We start from the raw sequence: 17,600 nt of genomic DNA, 5'->3' as shown, positions 1-17,600 counted from the left end.
GGCAACAAAAGGGAATAAGTTTATATATATATATATATATATATATATATATATATATACCCTGAGAGAGCCATTGAAGGACAACCCATACACAAACAGGCTTACGGGTTGAGGAGCACTTGGTTCCTGAATCACTGCACGACTCTTCCCGATGAACTGACTTTGGTCGTGTCTTTTTGGGTTTTGATTTAGGTTTGCCCAATCCTTGTTCTTCTAAAATCTGTTGTTGTTTCCTGCGCAAATATTCCTGTTTGATGAGTTCTCGGCGTGCCTTCTCCTCTTCCTTCCGTATCCGATCTTCTTCAGCTTTACGTCTGAGAGAAAAATACGTTCAAGCAAGCCTGCTTGGAGATCTGATACACATGAACTTGGGGGAAAAAATTAAAGGAAGCAAATTGTTTCTAAGTCCAAACAGTGAGAACTATAGTGGCTATCTGTGGGAGGGTGAGAATGCAGAACTTTTGTGGTAGCTGTGGTATGGAACTATACACTGTAATCTTACAGTTTTGTAAACTACTCTTAATCACAAATAAAAAAAAGTAAATAAAAGTAAGTCTGGTTGGAGGGGCCCAGCTGGAAACCCCAGGTACTACTGTTCCTTGAACTGACATATGAGGACTGAGGGTAATTAACAGTTCAGGTGGTGGTAGGGAGGTACATTTCTGGTCTCTCTCATCTCATGTAAAATCCAGCTGAGCTGCACAGCTGAGCTGCAGCCAGCATGTTCTGCACGTCACCATCAGCGTCACCATCAGCGGTCTCAGTTTTACAGAAAGTAACAGTTTGCGAAGTGTTGTGGATACTGAGGGAGAGAGCCACATGAAATGTGTAAGTCAGAGTGTAGCAAAGGCATGAGCAACTGTCAGACAGTGCAGGTGATGACGTAAGAGGACCTAAGATCTCTCAAAAGCACTGACCATGACTGGACACACAGCCTGTATGATATGGGAGAAAGTGTAGGAGTCAGATTACCGGGCCTCATCTCTCTTGAGTTCAACTTCTGCCTCTAGCTGTTGCTTCCGCATTCTAGCCTCCTCAGCCTTGCGCTGCTGTTTCAGGAGGAAGGCTGCCCGCTTCTTGGCAAGCTCATCTTCTGCTTTCTGTTCATCCTATAAAACAGAGGTGTTGGTGTTGTGTATGACACCACAGGACATGATTCTCACACACTTAACACTTACTCTGCCCCAATAGTAGACAGTAACATGTGCTTTGACTTTTTTGTTTTGTTTTTTTTTTGCTACTTGGGTTATCATTAGTGCCCAGTGCCTGCACGACTCCACCACTCCCAGCAGCTTCAGCTGTCTTTTTCTTTTTTTTTTTCTGAGAGGTCAGAGAAGGGAGAGAGTTAGAGACAGGAGAGAGAGAGAAGAGACACTTGCAGCACTGCTCCACCACTCATGAAGTATTCCATTTGCAGATAACTTAACTTTTAACTGATGATTAAGCACATCATTATAGACAATAAAATGCAAGTAGAAAAGAACTTCTAACAGAGACCAGTGATATAGCTCCGTGACGGCATGTATGCGCCACAGGCAGGAGGCTCTAGGATTCCTAGAGCTTTCCAGTGTATCATACTGACGTCAGTTTGCCTTTTAAAACCATCCACACATCTCTAGTATATGAGCTAACACCCTACTTGATCATTCATTTGTTTATATTTTAAAAGTACAAACATCAAATAAAGCATGTGTCTTCTGAAAAGAGAACTGTGGGAATTCTGTAGTGTGTTATCCATCTTCCAAACTGATAGGAGGAAGGCAGACACTGCTAAGACAGAAAGCAGGTGCTAACATTTCCCTCTTCTCTTAAAACGAACAAACAAACAAACAAACAAATAAAAAAGGCACAGACAGGAACAAAAACATGCTTTTCTTTTCTTTTTTTTTTCTCTGTGCGTGGGAATCTGGACACTGACCAGTACTAAAAGTGTCTAAAGTGACAACACCAGGCCAAAACTATGATTCCAACTTACTCTCTGGCTGCCTACTGTTTGTGTGGACAGCAAGATCTGAATGCAAAATACAGGCACTGCTATCAGACAGATGGAAACTGTGCATTAAGTCATAACAACCATCACAAAAACAAACTTTTAAGTTTCTAGCTCTATCCAGACTCTGAGTTCAGCAAACTTTGGTTAAAGGTAATACCCAGTCCATGTTCATCTGGTGTATAGAACCTGTCAGTTAAGTGTGTCTTTACATCTTTAAATAGATGGAAAAATCATGTATCTCATGAAAATTCAGGATATCCAAGTGCAGTTTTATTGGTACACAGCTTTGGCCACCTAGCAGGGATCTCTGCAGCTGCTTACAATGGGGCTGATTCCCTTTCACAGAAACAACAGGGCCTATACTCTTAGTATCTGGATTTACAGGAAATGTTTACAGGCTCTGCTCTATCTAAATCTACGTATGGTCTTTGCAATCCTCTCACAATTGAGCAAAAGTGACAGCACATGACAACCATCTCATACAAATGCCACCAGTGTTTACCTTGAAGAAGAAGCCAACCCCAGGCTTCTGATCGCCCTCGCTTATGAGATCTGCTGAGCTCTCATGGCTGTCCAGCCCTCCGTCCTCATCAGGGGCTTTCAGGTCAGAGAGGTCCACCTCGATGAGGCTGGCCTTGCTCCTCAGGGGCTCGTCCACAGAGAGACTCTCCTTTCCTGGGAGTGCGGAGCTGAGCCCTGCTTCTCTTATGCTGTTATCTGGAGCTTCTTTGAAGCTTGTTTGCTCTGATAGGATATTTGCATCTTTGCAAGAGGGCAAAGTCAATGTCCGCTGGTTATTTTCATCATGGAGCCTATAACTCTCAAAGAAGCACTTCTCAGGGGTATCATTTCCAGGGTCTGCAATGCCATCGCAGCTTGGGTCTGAGGGCGTCCGAGGCTGACTGCTTGGGGGGAAAGACCGTAAGTGCGGGAGGGTCTCTATATTGGGGGTGGGGGTCTTACTTCGAGAAGAGCCCTGCTGTCTGTCTTTTGGAACCTTTAGCTCAGCTGGTCTTCCTGAGCGAGAATTCCGACCTTGACTGAGCCGAGGAGGTTTGCGGTGACTAACCATTCCAGTGGGAGACAGTGGCTCAACAAAGTGAATAGACGCTTTGACCTTCTGCTCTTGGGAATTATTTTTGGAACCTGGAGTTGGGACTGTAGGGGATTTCATGAGAAGCTGCTCCTGCTGCTGAGAAATCTTTAGGATGGCTTGCTGCAGTGTGCTAATGGTTTCATTCAACTTCTCTATGGAAAGATCACACTCGCTCACATCCATGGCTTCCCCTGTGCCATCCTCCAGCAGGGCCACGGACAGCGCTCTGCTCTTCTCCAGCTCGTGGACAGCAGCAGGATCTTTCAGCCTGTGCTGCTGCACCAAGGCCAGGCTCTCTTTCTCCACTTCCCCAGCCTCTAGGAGCTCTGCTCTACCCTCCTCCTTAACAAGGAATTCTTCCATTTTGGCAACAGTGCCATCCACTAAGTCCTCCCCATTGTGTTGAGAAAACTCCCTAGCAAAGTGTTCTGGTTTGAGTGGCTGAGGGACTATTTCTGCCTTCCCTTTCTTAACCACATGCAGGAACGCGGCCTTCCCCAGTTTCAGTCGCTGGCGGGCGGACAGTGCCTCCATCTTCTTTTTCTGAGTCTCAATGGCTCTACGTTTTTCCTCCAGCTGCATGTGCAACTGCACTAGCTCAGAGGCCAGGAGGCTAGCATGGTCTCTGTTCTGCCGGGTCGGGCTCTGCTCTCTCCGCTGCTTCCATGTTGTCAGAGGGGGCGGGCAGCTTTCTGAGGCATCAGGCGTGGTTTTCTGGGAACTGCTCGTGCTGGACTTGGTTTCACAGCTGTTAAGCCTTTGCAGCTTCCTTTCTGCAAAACTGGTCATCTTCACACTCCCACTGGCCATGGAGACACTGCTGATTTGAGAGACAGTGCTCAGACAGGGGCTGGAGCGGCCACTGGCATCATCCTTATCCTCATGCTCCTTCACTTTCATGTCCTCCTGCAGTTTGGCCGACTCCTCCTCACCAACATACCTAGCAACAAGTGCAGGATGGTCCTCACTCATTAAATCATGCCCAGCTTCCTCTATCTCAGCCACATCTGAGTCAGAATCCTGCCTCAGGACAGTCCAAGCCTCTGGGCCAAGAGGGGTAGGACTCCTGGAGCTCCTAATGTGGAACCTGCCCTCTGCAGCATCATCTTCGGCTCTGGTTATATGAAGAAAGAAGCCATCAGCAGACTGTCCCTGAGATAAAAGGTCAAAGCCACAGCTGGGCAGAGGCCCACCATGGGCCTCTTCTGCTGCCTGGAGTCCTGCCTCTGGGAGAGCAGGGTCGAAACCTGCAGGGAGCTCTGAAGAGGAGATTGGGGTGAAAGTCCTATTCAAGTCTCGGCCAATGTGACTGATGGGTGCCTTCTTCCGTACCAGAGGCTGGTGGCCCTCACTTGACCTCTTAGACACGAAGCTCCTAGGTTTCCCATCTCCATACTCATCCTCCTTGGTAATCACCTGCTTTTCCTTGGCTGGCCTGAGCACAGCTGGCATCAAGGGTTCCAAGAAGAAACTGTCAGGCTTACTTTCTAGGGTGTCTGGCAGTCTCTGAGGAGACCTGGCACTTGCCACCAGGCCCATATCACCTCCATGAGGGCCTACCTCTGTTCTAATGATGGCTACCAGTTCTTCATCCTCGTCCTCAATATCAACATTGTTCAGGAGGCTTTTCCCATTTATCTTTAGGGCTGTGGGGTGTGGCTGATTTTGTGGTGTCAGATTAATGACATTGGATGCCAAACTATCCTTGCTGATGGAGCGGGCCAGACTGATACTGTCACCAAAGCCAGGGTCCACATCACAGCTTGCAGCATGATGGAGGGCAAAGGGTGCTGGCTGTGACACAGGCCTGCAACATTGAGACAGAAGTCCATTTACACTCACTGTACACACCAGGCGCTGCTCAAACACAATAAATGATGGGACTCATTATGAAAAGAAAACATGATTCTCCAATGTAAGAGATTTAAATCCCCCCTCAGGGCAAAAGAAAGTCAAGAGATAATTTTAGTTTAGCAGTTCTCAAAAATGTTCATCTCAGGATCTCTTTCAGCTCTTAAAAATTACTGGAGAGTAGGGATGGGAGGTAGTTCACCTAGTAGAATGCCCACTTTAAAATGTAGAAGGGAGTCAGGTGGTAGTGCAGCAGGTTAAGCACAGGTGGCGCAAAGCACAAGGACCAGCATAAAGATCCCGGTTCGAGCCCCCGGCTCCCCACCTGCAGGGGAGTCATTTCACAAGCGGTGAAGCAGGTCCGCAGGTGTCTTTCTCCCATCTGTCTTCCCCATCTCTCTCCATGTTTCTCTGTCCTATCCAATGACGACGACATTAATAACAACAACAATAACTACAACAATAAAACAACAAGGGCAACAAAAGGGAACAAATAAGTATTTTTTTAAATGTGCAAGAAAGGTGGGTTCAAGACCCTGGACACTACATGGGAATACCATGCAAAGAGGAAGTTTCATGAGTGACAGAATACTGCTGTGCTGTCTCTCAATCTCCTCCCTATCTCTCACCATCTATCTGGGAGAAAGAAAACAAAAAGAATCTACCAAGAACAGAGAAATTATAGAGGTATGATGCTCCAGCAAAAAGTCCTGGTAAGTGGTCTGGGAGATGGCGCAGTGGGTAAAAGCACTGGATTCTTGACCATGAGATCCTGAATTTAATCCCCAGCAGCACATGTACCAGAGTGATGTCTGGTTCTTTCTCTCTGCCTATCTTTCTCATGAATAAATAAACTCTTAAAAAAAAAAAAAATCCCTTCACAGGCGGTGAAGCAGGTCTGCAGGTGTCTGTCTTTCTCTCCCCCTCTCTGTCTTCCCCTCCTCTCTCCATTTCTCTCTGTCCTATCCCACAACAACGACATCAATAATAACTACAACAATAAAACAACAAGGGCAACAAAAGGGAATTTAAAAAAAAAAAGGCCCTGGTAAGCCTTAAAGAGCTTTTATTATTTTTACTGTGTTAACAAAAATGTATCTTATCAGAGGTTGGAGCATAGCTTGCCTGGTGGAGCACATACTTGCCATGCACAAGGACCCAGGTTTGAGCCCCAGAACCACGCAGGAGAACCAGGCATGACAGGTGCTGTGGTGTTTCTGTCTCTTTATGATTTCTCTTTGCCACTCTTCCTTTCTCCCTCTCTATCTTTGATTTTTTTTAATTGTGTAGGTATGAAACACCTACCTCAAAATTATACCATAAAGGTGAGCCATTTTTAATAAATGATTTCTCACTACATGAAAAATTATTTTCTAAAATGAAACAAGTATGCAGTGTAAAGCTTGGCATTATATGACGCTTTTGTAACACAACAGCTGGCTGGATTGTCACATATGATGTGATTCAATGTGCCGCCTCCCACATGCCAGGGTGTTCTTGATGTGTGAAGGGAAGAAAGGAAAATGGCAGGCAACAGGGGTCAGGTGGTGACAGTACACACATTACCATGCTGTAAAAGGACCAAGGTTTGAGCCTCCACTCCCCACATGCAGAGAGAACGCTTCACAAACAGAAGTATGTCAGCTGGTGTCTATCTTTCCATCTCCGCCCCTCTCTATTTCTCTCTGTTCTATCAAATAAAATAGGGGAAAAGAGGAGAAAGGAAAAAATGGCCACTGGAAACGGTGAGTTTATAATGCAGGCACTGGTGGGAATTAAAAAAAAAAAAAAAAAAAGATGGCAGGCAAAAACAAGCACTCTTAGGAACATAAATTTTGTCTCATGGACACTACAGTTTCTGTAAATTTGGATCTATCTCCTTGGACTGCATTTGGAATTAACGTCTAGTCTAACAAATGTCTTATGTAGGAATTGACTTGAAACATAGTCACCTGTTTCTTTTCTCTGGCCATGCCACTGCTGCACCTCGAGGCTGACCATCAACTCGGGTTAAAGAATTAGACCGGTGCCGCTGGTCTATAGAAACAACAGTACATATTCACAGCATTAAATAATGAGTTTTACACCATCTGAAATTCTTTTCAACAATAGGATCGTATCTCTAAAAGCCACATAATTCAATACTCCAAAACTGTTTAAGCTAACCAGATATCCACACAATTTTTAATAGTTCCAATAATAAATAATGTGTGATTCAGGGGCTAGGCAGTGACGCACTTAGTTGAGTGCTCACATTACAGTGCACAAGGACCTGGGTTCAAGCCTCCAGTCCCTACCTGCAGACGGAAAGCTTCGCAGCAGTGAAGCACGGCTGCAGGTATCTCTCTTCCTCTCTATCTCCCCCACCACTCTCAATTTCTCTGCCTCTATCCAATAATAAAGTAACAATAATAAAAAATAATTAAAAAATAAGTAATGTGTGGTTCAGTAGTAATTAATACAAACCATGAATTAAAATCATGAATTGGAACTTTAAGTGGATATCAATATTGCTAAAGTTCTTGCTTAGGTACAACACTGCAGTTTCTTGTACCTTCACATAAATAACTACACTTTAATGGTATTCTCATAAGAATATAAAGCCTGATGCACACCAATACAAATTAAAATGCATTATGTAACTAAAATTACTGCATAATAAGATTAGCTAAGCCTGAGATGTTTTTGATAAACTACAGTAACAAGGGGGAGATATGCCACAACAGTTGTCCTGTATAGCAACACTTTCCCAACAAAGCAATCTTAAACAAGAAAAAATAAATAAAAAGGGAAGGAATAGGGAAGAGAAAGAAGAACTGCATGCTTACCGGGGTTTTCCTCTCCCTGTACCGTCTTCTGCTGCTTCTGTCTTAGGGGTAATAAAGGATGTGAGGGACTAAAAGCAGATGTTCCTTTACTACTAAATGAGAAGAGGGAGAAATCACCAGTTTATCAACCTTCCAGTTAAAAAGGAGATGCAAAAAGAAAATACAGAGCCTTCATAAATTCAAAGCAATCTGTGAGAAATCAACAGATTCTGTAGGGGGAAAGTAATTATAAAAATGAATCAAAAGTAACAATAAGAGCTTCAAACATGAGATAAATATTCAAAATTTGAAACTAGAGGACATACTGATTTCTAGCTATAGTCTATATATAGCACAGAAAATTTCAAAATGTATGGTAAAATTCAAGTGTGCAATTAAGATATTTTGAGGTAAGAAGTAAAATTAGAAACGTTGATCATGTGAGAAGCACTATTTTTAAACGTGGTACAGTATTGGTCTGGGCCTGGAGGAGGCTCTTTAGAAACAGAAAGAATCTTAAGCCCGGAGATAGCTGAGGCCTGGAGATAGCTCATCCTGTAGAGCTCACATTTTAACCACGTTCCATGACCCTGCTTTAAGACCCCAGCACCACATGAGAACACCAACTAAGGCACTAGGGAAGCTCCATGAATGATGGAGTGGTGCTGTGATGTTTTTCATTCTCCCCTTCCCAAATTAAAAGAAAAAACAAACAAACAAACAAAACAAAATAAACAGCCTGCTAGGAGTAGCAGAATTATGTAGGTACAAAGCTGCAAAAAAACAACTCCAAATGAAGGTTCCTTCATCGTGCTGCCTACCTGGGAAGTAACCTATCCCAAAATTGGCCTTGGTGATGAACTGTGTATTCAATAACTACGTTTGAAATGACTCTCTTTTCACCCCAGTCTTCGTACTGTGGTTACCTCTTCACCAGAACTAAACTACTAAAGAGGCACCTGAGACAAACTGGATTCTCAAGGGCAACTGTGCAGATGACAATCCACATCACAGAACAAGACAGCATCCTATCTAAAGTTCCCCCACTCCACAGCAAGGCTTACTTAGACCAGCAACTGTTTCTCTAATCTTCAGATCACTTCTCTTTTTTTTCCACAGTGCTGCTCCTGGGCTGATTTTTTTCTTTTCTTTTTAATCTTTTTATTTTAGACTGATGAAGAAAGAGAGAAGAACAAGGGAAAGAGAGACCAAAGAACTGCTCTACCATCCACGGAGTTTCCCCTGGTGCAGTCCATAGTGCTCCCATCTGGTGCTAGGGTACAAACCTAGGTTCCCAGGCAAGGCAAGGTGAGGTCTACAGAGGTGCTATCATCTCCTGGCCCCCAGATCTCTCTTCAAACAGTGTCCTCTTAGTGACAGGAGACTGCTTTCCTGCCAGCAGACAGAGCAGCTACTCCCCCTTCTGCTGCCTTCCAGAAAGGACTGAGGTGTGACCACTCACAGCATCCTCTGTCAACCTTTTCCATTACCTTTAAGAAAGGTAGTGGTGGTGGGGTGAGCGTGTGTGACACACCCAGCAGAGTGTGCAGATCACTATGCAAAAAACCGGGTTCCCCAATACGTAGGTGGGGAACTTATGAATAGTGAAACAGTACCGCAGGTGTCTCTCCCTCTCTTTCCTTCTCTATTTCTATTAAAAGAAAAAGAAGGGGGTGGGCGGTAGCACACTGGGTTAAGCGCAAGGATCACTGTAAAGATCCTGGTTTGAACCCCCGGTTCCCCACCTGCAGGGTGGTCACTTCACAGGCGGTGAAGCAGGTCTGCAGGTGTCTATCTTTCTCACCCCTCTGTCTTCCCCTCCTCTCTCAATTTCTCTCTCCTTATTCAACAACAGCAATGGCAATAATGACAACAATAACAATAATTACAACAACAAGGGCAATAAAATGGGAAAAAATGGCTTCCAGTAGCAGTGGATTCATGGTGCACCGAACCCCAGCGATAACCCTGGAGGCAGAAAAGAAAAGAAAAGAAAAGAAAAGAAAAAGTGGCTACCAGGAGTAGCAGAGTCATCATGCAGGCACAGAGTTCCAGTAATAACCCTGGTAGCCAGGAAAAAATAAGTAAAATAGAAGAGAATAAAATAAAAAATAAAATAAAATAAAGCTAACTTCAAGTGAAAATGGAAACTTCAGCAAAACAATTCACCTGGATAGTGCACCTGGTCTGCCATGTGTGCGGCCCAGCACTGAGCCCAGCCCTCACTGTACTGGAGAAAGTTCTGGCTCTATGGAATCTTTCCCTCTCTCCTTATCTCTTTATGTCTGAAAAACAGGCCTGGAACAATGAAGCCCAAGTGACAACGACAACAACAACAACAAAAAAAGTGACACTATCAATAAGAGTTAACATTATGACTGAATTCTGACAGCAGACAGACTCACAGGTGCTCGGGCTCCTCAATGTGCAGATGGTGCCTGTGCCCGCCCTCCGTCGGAAGCTGGGCAGGGGGCTGCAGGTCAGCTGGGCTTGCTGCTGCAGGGCTCCCCAGGAAGCTGCGTTTAGTGGCGTTAGAGATAGGAATAGGAGGCCGACTGCTTTTCTGGTGTGACACTGCTTTCGCTACAAAATAGAATTTCCATAGAAATGTTCATATTGTTTACAGGTAATAACAGTATTAGCCAAAAACATCTAAAAATGCAGCCTGACAAAGCACTAGAAATAACATTCACTTAAAACCAAATTTCTCACCAAAAACAGCTTCTTTCTTTCTTTCTTTTTAAAGGTAGAGACAGAGAAGCATATAAAGGGGGAAGGGTGGGGGAGAGCAGGAAGAAAGAAACCAAAATACTGAAGCTCCCTTCAAATGGTGGGAGCTGGGTTTGAACTTGGGTCACACACATGAGAAAGCAGCACACTATCCAAGTGAGCTATTTTGCTAGTCCTTAACAAATATATTTTATAATATGCATAAAGCCTTTATTCTCTCTCTCTCTCTCTCTCTCTCTCTCTCTTTCTTTCGGAACTGGTCACCACTCCTAGGCCACTTTTTTCATTCAGGGATAGAGGTAAAAGTACCCCAGCACGGGCCACACGCACAAGGCACACACCCTCCAGCCCAGCAACATTTTAGTCTTAAACATTTTTAAATGTGTCACCAAGATCTCAAGCATGCTTAACATCACTGTCCCAATTTTTTGAGTCTACCAGCTGACTTATCACTCAACCCCAGCATTTTCTCTCTCTCTTTTTTTTTGCCTCCAGGGTTATTACTGGGGCTCAGTGCTGGCACTATGAATCCACCACTCCCAGTAGCTATTTTTCTTTTTTTTATTGGACTGGAGAGAGAGAAATTGTGAGGAGAGGAGAGAGACAGAGAGACCTACAGACCTGCTTCACCACTTGTGAAGCAACCCCCCCACCCCAGCAGGGGCTCAAACCGGGACCCTTGTGTAGGTCCTTGTGCTTCATACTATGTATGCTTAGCCTGGTGTGCCCAACTCCAGTATTTTAATGCCTAATTTATTACAGCATTTTATAATAGTGAATACTATAAACATCACACCAAAATTACAAGATATAATACAGAGATGAGGACATGATCTAAATGTGCTTGGCCCATCTCTAACTACCCGTAAGCAACTCCCCTCACTGGGGCTGTCCCTTCAACAAGGGCTGTTCCAATCTGCATCCTATTTATCCCTACACCTAGGGCCATCCAGCCCTCTAGGAGTCAAACCACCTCAGCTGCAGTTTTCTGGGCCTTATCATCTGGGTCCAGCACAGTTCCCATGGGGTCAGAATAGACCTATGACAGGAGGAACATAGACACTCCAAGTGGCAAAACTGGACTCTAGCAATGGGTCCTCTCTGACCAGCAACAGGGACCTAGCAACACGGCAGCTAAAGCCCAGACACCCAGCTCGCACTACAGTAGGATGACAGTGCGAAGAGATGTGGAGGCTACAGGGATGGTGGTGTGATGGTGGGGGTAAATTCCCAGGATAACACAGCCCACAGGAGTTCCAGAAGACAGGAAAGGGAAAAGCTGAGGTGGCACCAGGCCACCAAGCCCACCTCCCACCCCAGGTCGAGGACTAAATAGCCAGGGAAGCAGGCTCAGGGGAGACTGCTCTTTGGTCAGGCTTTGCTCAATAGAGAATAGCAGCATGCTATGTGCAACCGGGGCTTCTGGGTCCGGAAAACCTCAATCCCCAGATTCTTAGGGACTCCATTACTGCATTACTCCATTACTGGAAAAGGTACACGCACCCTACACCCACCCTGTGCCAAGAGATATGCTGAGGCCTGCTGCCTCTGCACAATCTGTTCCCCTCTTCCTTCTCCCTTTCCTTTCTAGTCACCAGGCCTTCAAGCAAGATGTGGGAGAGCTTTATGGTCAAGACAAGACCAGAGGGAGTCGGGCGGTAGCGCAGCGGGTTAAGCACTGGTGGCACAAGGTGCAAGGACCAGCCTAAGGATCCCGGTTCAAGCCCCCGGCTCCCCACCTGCAGGGGAGTCGCTTCACAGGCAGTGAAGCAGGTCTGCAGGTGTCTCTCTTTCTCTCCCCGTCTCTGTCTTCCCCTCCTGTCTCCATTTCTCTCTGTCCTATCCAACGACGACAGCAGCAGCATCAACAATAACTACAACAATAAAACAAGGGCAACAAAGGAGAATAAATATTTTTTTTTTAAAAAAAAAAAGACAAGACCAGAATGACCAGCAGCCAAAGATGGCCAGGACTAGGATGTTGTGTGTGGCATCACTTTCAGCACTTAAAAAGAACTACCAGGACTATGTAGGACAGCTGATGCCTTATGGAAGGCTCAGGAGGAAAGGCAACAGGCATTCCAACAGAAAAAAGTGAGAATCGCCCCCACAGCTGCACCCATGTGGACACAACCGCCATAATGAGCTATGAGGCTGGCAACTAGGAGCTGTGGGAATGACATAGGAGCACATCCTCCTTCAAGGCAAAGCAAACAAGAGGTCGCTGGGATGGTGCAAATCACCCAAGGCATCACATCCTACAGAAAGCTGTCCTGAGACTGGGTGGTATCTAGAACAACCAGGCTGGAGGAGTCCCCAAGAGACAGGATGTCCACATTAGCAGGAGCACTGATCCTCAGTCCTTCCCCCACAAGGACTGACTCCACCACTTATGCAGGGATCTGTGCACTAGGAGAGGGGACCCCAACACATACAGAGTAGTAAACACAGATCCCATTTGGTGCTGACTTCCCAAGCTGAAGGCATTCACAGAGCCCTGCTAGACTGGGGAAGTGAATCTCCAGTAAGTACTCAGATACATGTATTTCATAGTAGAAGCAACCCTAAGGCTCCAAAACCAACACACACACACACACACACACACACACACACACACACACACACACACACACACACACACACACACACACACACACACCCTGCCCCACCCCATACCATCCCAGCAGTAATTCAGAACTTTGGGGTGGAAAAAACTGGTCTTCTTCCCTCAAAGATGTAAAGGATACACTGTATGGCCCTGTAGATCCACTTAAGTCCTCAAGCCGCCCCTGAAGGAACCAGATCGATATAGCTCACCATCAGCCAAGCAGAAAGCTGTCTTGATACAGGCAACCTCTGATCTGTAGAAGCTAAGTGATGGCTAACAGGAAAATGACAAGGGGCTCAGTCTTATAACCAGAACGGACTCCTACTGACAAGCTAGAGCTTGGATATAGTTGCTTCCAGCAAGACTGGTCAGGCACTAGTTGGCTTGCCATCACATCCAGAGTCCAGTACCTCTATCTCATACTTTACACCAAGAAGGAGAAGGACTGTTGTCTCACGGGTGCTGGCAAACATAGTGTCCCTAACACAATGCCACAGGCTCCAGCCCATGCCATGGTCTCTGTGCAACTTTAGCAGCCCTAAACACTCACAGACCCCAGCTTATAGGAACAGGAAGGCTGTGGCAGGAAGGAACCTCAATATCTGAGGCAAAGCCAAGTAGGAGAATCCAGACAGAGCTGGGTCCTGGGTCTCAAGGAAGGTCACACGCCCCACCACACACACCTACTTGCGTATAGAAAGCACAGCAGAGTCCTGCACACAGGACAGCTAACGACCATGTGCCTGGACTACCCATTAGAAGTTCAGCTTTGGAGACAAGGCAGTGGCGCACCTGGCTAAGCACACATAATAATAAGTGCAAGGACCTGCACAAGAATCCAGGTTCGAACCCCCCATTCCCCACCTGTAGCTGGGATGCTTCAAAAGCAGGTGTGCAGGTACATAAATGTCTATCTTCCTCTCTCCATTCACTCTCTATTTTGTTTAAAAAAAAAAAAGCCATTGGGAATGATGGATTCATAGTGCTTTGTAGGTAGATCAGGGGGCAGAGCCAAGATGGAGACTTGGAGGCAGTGGCTTGTAACATAGGATTCGCTGCATAGGGTAGGATACTTGTCCATCAACAGGAGGGTGAATAAGGGGTCCTAAGTGTGACACCAAGGAGGGCTCCTATAGCTCACTCTTGGGTTAGAAATCGGAGGAAAAAGAAAGGAAATTTTTTAATTATTTCTGAAGCTCACCCCTTCCCCCCACCCCAGAACCAGACCCCAGGGGCTAGACAGCCATTCCTAGTAGGCTTCCTGCTGAGCTGTTTTCTTTACCAAGATTCCTGGCTCACCAGGGGTATCATTCCAATCCTTTTCCTTTTTGATTTCTAAATTACTAAAAGTCACAGAATTTGGAAACTAAAGGACATACTGCTTAAGAACTGCTGGGTCAGAGAGACACTCAAGCAAGAAATTCAAATGTTCCTGGAAACAAATGAAAATGAAGACACAAGCTATCAAAATATTTGGGACACAGCTAAAGCAGTACTGAGAGGGAAACTCACAGCCATACAATCACATATTAAACAACAAGAAAAAGATCAAATAAACGGCCTCACTGAACGCCTTAAGGACTTAAAGGAAGAGGAACAAAGGAACCCAAAGCAAATAGAAGGACAGAAATCTCTAAAATTAGAACAGAAATAGACAACACCAAAAATAAGAGAACCATACAAAAGATCAATGAAGCCAAATGTTGGTTCTTCGAAAAATTAAACAAGATTGACAAACCCCTAGCTAGACTCACTTAAAAAAAAAAAAAGGGAGAAGACTCAAACAGAATTGTAAACAATAGAGGAGATATCACAATTGACACCATAGAGATCCAGAAAATCATGAGAAACTTCTATGAAGAAATATACGCCACCAACCTAGAGAATCTGGAAGAAATGGAAGAATTTCTAGAAACATATGCCCTTCCAAAACTGAACCCAGAATCTGTGGTATATATATATACTATGGAACACCACACAGCTATTAAGAACATAGTGCTTTGTAAACCCTCCAGGTAACAGAACAAAGTTGCCTTCACAATCATCACAAGACAGAAGTGGCACCCTCAGGACCAAGAATGCAAACTAACAGCTGGCCTGTTATCAGCCACCACCACACTGGCACAACAGGCACACTTGTGAAGTGGCCCAAGGCAGGGACAGGGCTACATATGGGAAGTGAAATATACCAACTGCCACAGGGCAATGCTGAGCCCTTGCAGAAACCAAGTGGCCATAAGATATAATGTCAACTCTATAGGAGGTTCAGTAATTTGTGTTGGTATGTGTACCACATGTGCCCATGCATATGTGTGTGTGTTTTGCCACCAGAGCTAAAACTAGGGCTTTACTAGGGCTGGTGGCTACATGACTTCACCACTCCCAGAAGATTTTTTTTTTTCTTTTCCTTTTGATAGAGGGTAAGAGACAGACACCTGCACTGCTCTACCACTCATGAAGCTTGACCCCACAGGTGGGGACCAGGGGCTTGAACTCAGGTCCTCATGCATAGCAATGTGCATTTCCTTCTTATAAATGTTGATCTGGCCTGCCGACAGAGATAAGCCACACAGAAGTTTATAAAGGGCTGCACAAGATCCCACAAGCATGCACCAAGGTGGGACACACCTTACAGAAGGGAGTCCAGTGTCCTGAGATGGCTAATCATACCATTTCTCTAGGTGACCCATACTAATCCCTGGGGTGCTAATTCTCCACCCCCCTTCTGTTGCCCCTTTTTTTTTTTTTTTTGGTATTTATTTACCTATTCCCTTTTGTTGCCCTTGTTGTGTTGCCCTTGTTTTTTTATCACTGTTGTTATTGCTGTCGTTGTTGTTGGATAGGACAGAGAGAAATGGAGAGGGGACGGGAAGACAGAGAGGGGGAGAGAAAGACAGACACCTGCAGACCTGCTTCACCACTTGTGAAGCGACCCCTCTACAGGTGGGGAGCCGGGGGATAGAACTGGAATCCTTATGCCGGTCTTTGTGCTTTGCACCAGGTGTGCTTAACCCACTGCACTACTGCCTAACCCTCAGGATGCTAATTCTACAGGGATCAGAGTTTGAGAAAGCCCTTCTAAGCACTGCCATAGAACAGGGGGAAAGTACCAGACAGGCCTTTACATCCTCAAAAAGGCGGTTGATGTATAACACCATCACTGTACAAAAAGTTAGGAGCCATAAGGCCACCCTCAACACACTCTACTGGAATCTCTCAGAGAAAAGTGCCATCAAATTGCAGAGTTTGCCACTCACCATCTTTCAGTTCCTGAACATCCCTGGGTTGAACAAAATCTGGTTTGACATTCTCAAACCACCAGAAGAGTTCAGCAATAAAAACCATAACGTTGGGCTAAAAAAGAAGAAAGACAAAATAAGTAAACAGCTGGTTTATACATGGTTTTAGAAATGTGTGTTTAATAATTCATTATTACCTTTAACACTAAGGGAGCATACAGCATATCTTCTAAGGTGAGATAAAAGCATTTGTTAAGATACTCATTTGAGAATTCTCTCAGAAGTCGAATATTATACAGGCTGTCAGCCATCGATGTGACCTCCTTCAAGCATATATCTAATAGATAAAAAGAAAACTACAATTTATTATAAAGATACTCTGCTTTCTAAGTAAGTGTGTAAGTGTACAACTGTGAAATGAGAAACATTTTTAGTAATGGTGATATCTGAATGTTAAGAGCATCAAGAGCTTTAAATATTACAGTAAATGTACCAGTAACATTAGAAAGAAGATACTCAAGAAAAAGATCTGAGAAATCTTCCAGGATCTGAATTTAACCATCAGTATCAGAAAAGTGACAACGAAATGACTTGAGATTTTGTTTAAGAATGGGCATCCAAAATACCTATCAGCAATCACCTGCCAGTTTATAAAAAAGGACCTATTGGTACAAAGCTAGCTAATGTTTAACCAAGTTCTTTTCACTAATCAGGAGTCCTCAGCAACAGGTTATATATGGGGGACAACATAAGCACCAAAAAGAAAAATGTCAGGTTCAGCCAACGAATGATATAGGAAAATCAATTATCACAAATCAAGAGAATGTGTAAAGAAAAGAGGACTATGCAAATCTAGGGTAAGACAATTGTGCATCTTATGCTGGTGTAGAGGATGCCAGAACCCACTATCAGTAATCCCAGCACTAACTCAAGTCACAGGACCCATTAAGGAACACAGTACCATGTGCCTGAGTATTTAGGGGAGGTACACTGCAGACAGAAGTACAGTACAGCTCAGGACAAATTTAGAAGGAATTCTATCAATGATTTGATTTTCCTCTACCTAGAAATGTGTGTGCACAACCAAAAATAAATATACACACATTTAACAGGGGCTTGTGAAACTAACATTTAAAAAGCTTTATTCCTAAGAGGAAATCATTTTCAATGACTTCAAAGTACAATACAGTGCAATACACTTGGCACTATTAATTGTCAAGAGAAACCTGCTGTCAGCTGAGTGACTGTGCACACTCATAATGTCAAGAAATCTTTC

The 17,600-nt window shown here is 44.6% G+C and overlaps 1 protein-coding gene and 1 non-coding gene across 7 annotated transcripts in view; both read right to left on the bottom strand.

Annotated features, from left to right (window-relative positions):
* The window catches only part of CAMSAP1 (calmodulin regulated spectrin associated protein 1), a 77,248-nt gene that overhangs the window by 7,639 nt on the left and 52,009 nt on the right, over positions 1-17,600 (bottom strand). For 4 of the 6 annotated variants that reach the window (XM_016187434.2, XM_007521468.3, XM_016187433.2 and 1 more), the window contains 8 exons: positions 16,522-16,661; positions 16,343-16,439; positions 10,153-10,330; positions 7,769-7,860; positions 6,893-6,977; positions 2,496-4,896; positions 973-1,109; positions 106-314 (listed from right to left, as the gene is read on the bottom strand). In XM_016187434.2, the coding sequence (XP_016042920.1) occupies positions 106-314; positions 973-1,109; positions 2,496-4,896; positions 6,893-6,977; positions 7,769-7,860; positions 10,153-10,330; positions 16,343-16,439; positions 16,522-16,661 (3,339 nt within the window). The remainder of the gene's footprint in view (positions 1-105; positions 315-972; positions 1,110-2,495; positions 4,897-6,892; positions 6,978-7,768; positions 7,861-10,152; positions 10,331-16,342; positions 16,440-16,521; positions 16,662-17,600) is intronic. The other 2 variants (XM_016187435.2, XM_060199391.1) reach the window with 2 other exon arrangements.
* LOC132541110 (small nucleolar RNA SNORA23) lies at positions 1,893-2,070 on the bottom strand. The gene has a single exon (XR_009552285.1). It is a non-coding gene; the product is annotated as a small nucleolar RNA SNORA23 (small nucleolar RNA).

This window comes from Erinaceus europaeus, chromosome 10 (genome assembly GCF_950295315.1).
Source record: "Erinaceus europaeus chromosome 10, mEriEur2.1, whole genome shotgun sequence".
Taxonomy (NCBI): Eukaryota; Metazoa; Chordata; class Mammalia; order Eulipotyphla; family Erinaceidae; genus Erinaceus; species Erinaceus europaeus.
Note: the sequence above shows the minus strand (reverse complement) of the source record. Positions and strands in the feature narration are given on the sequence as shown.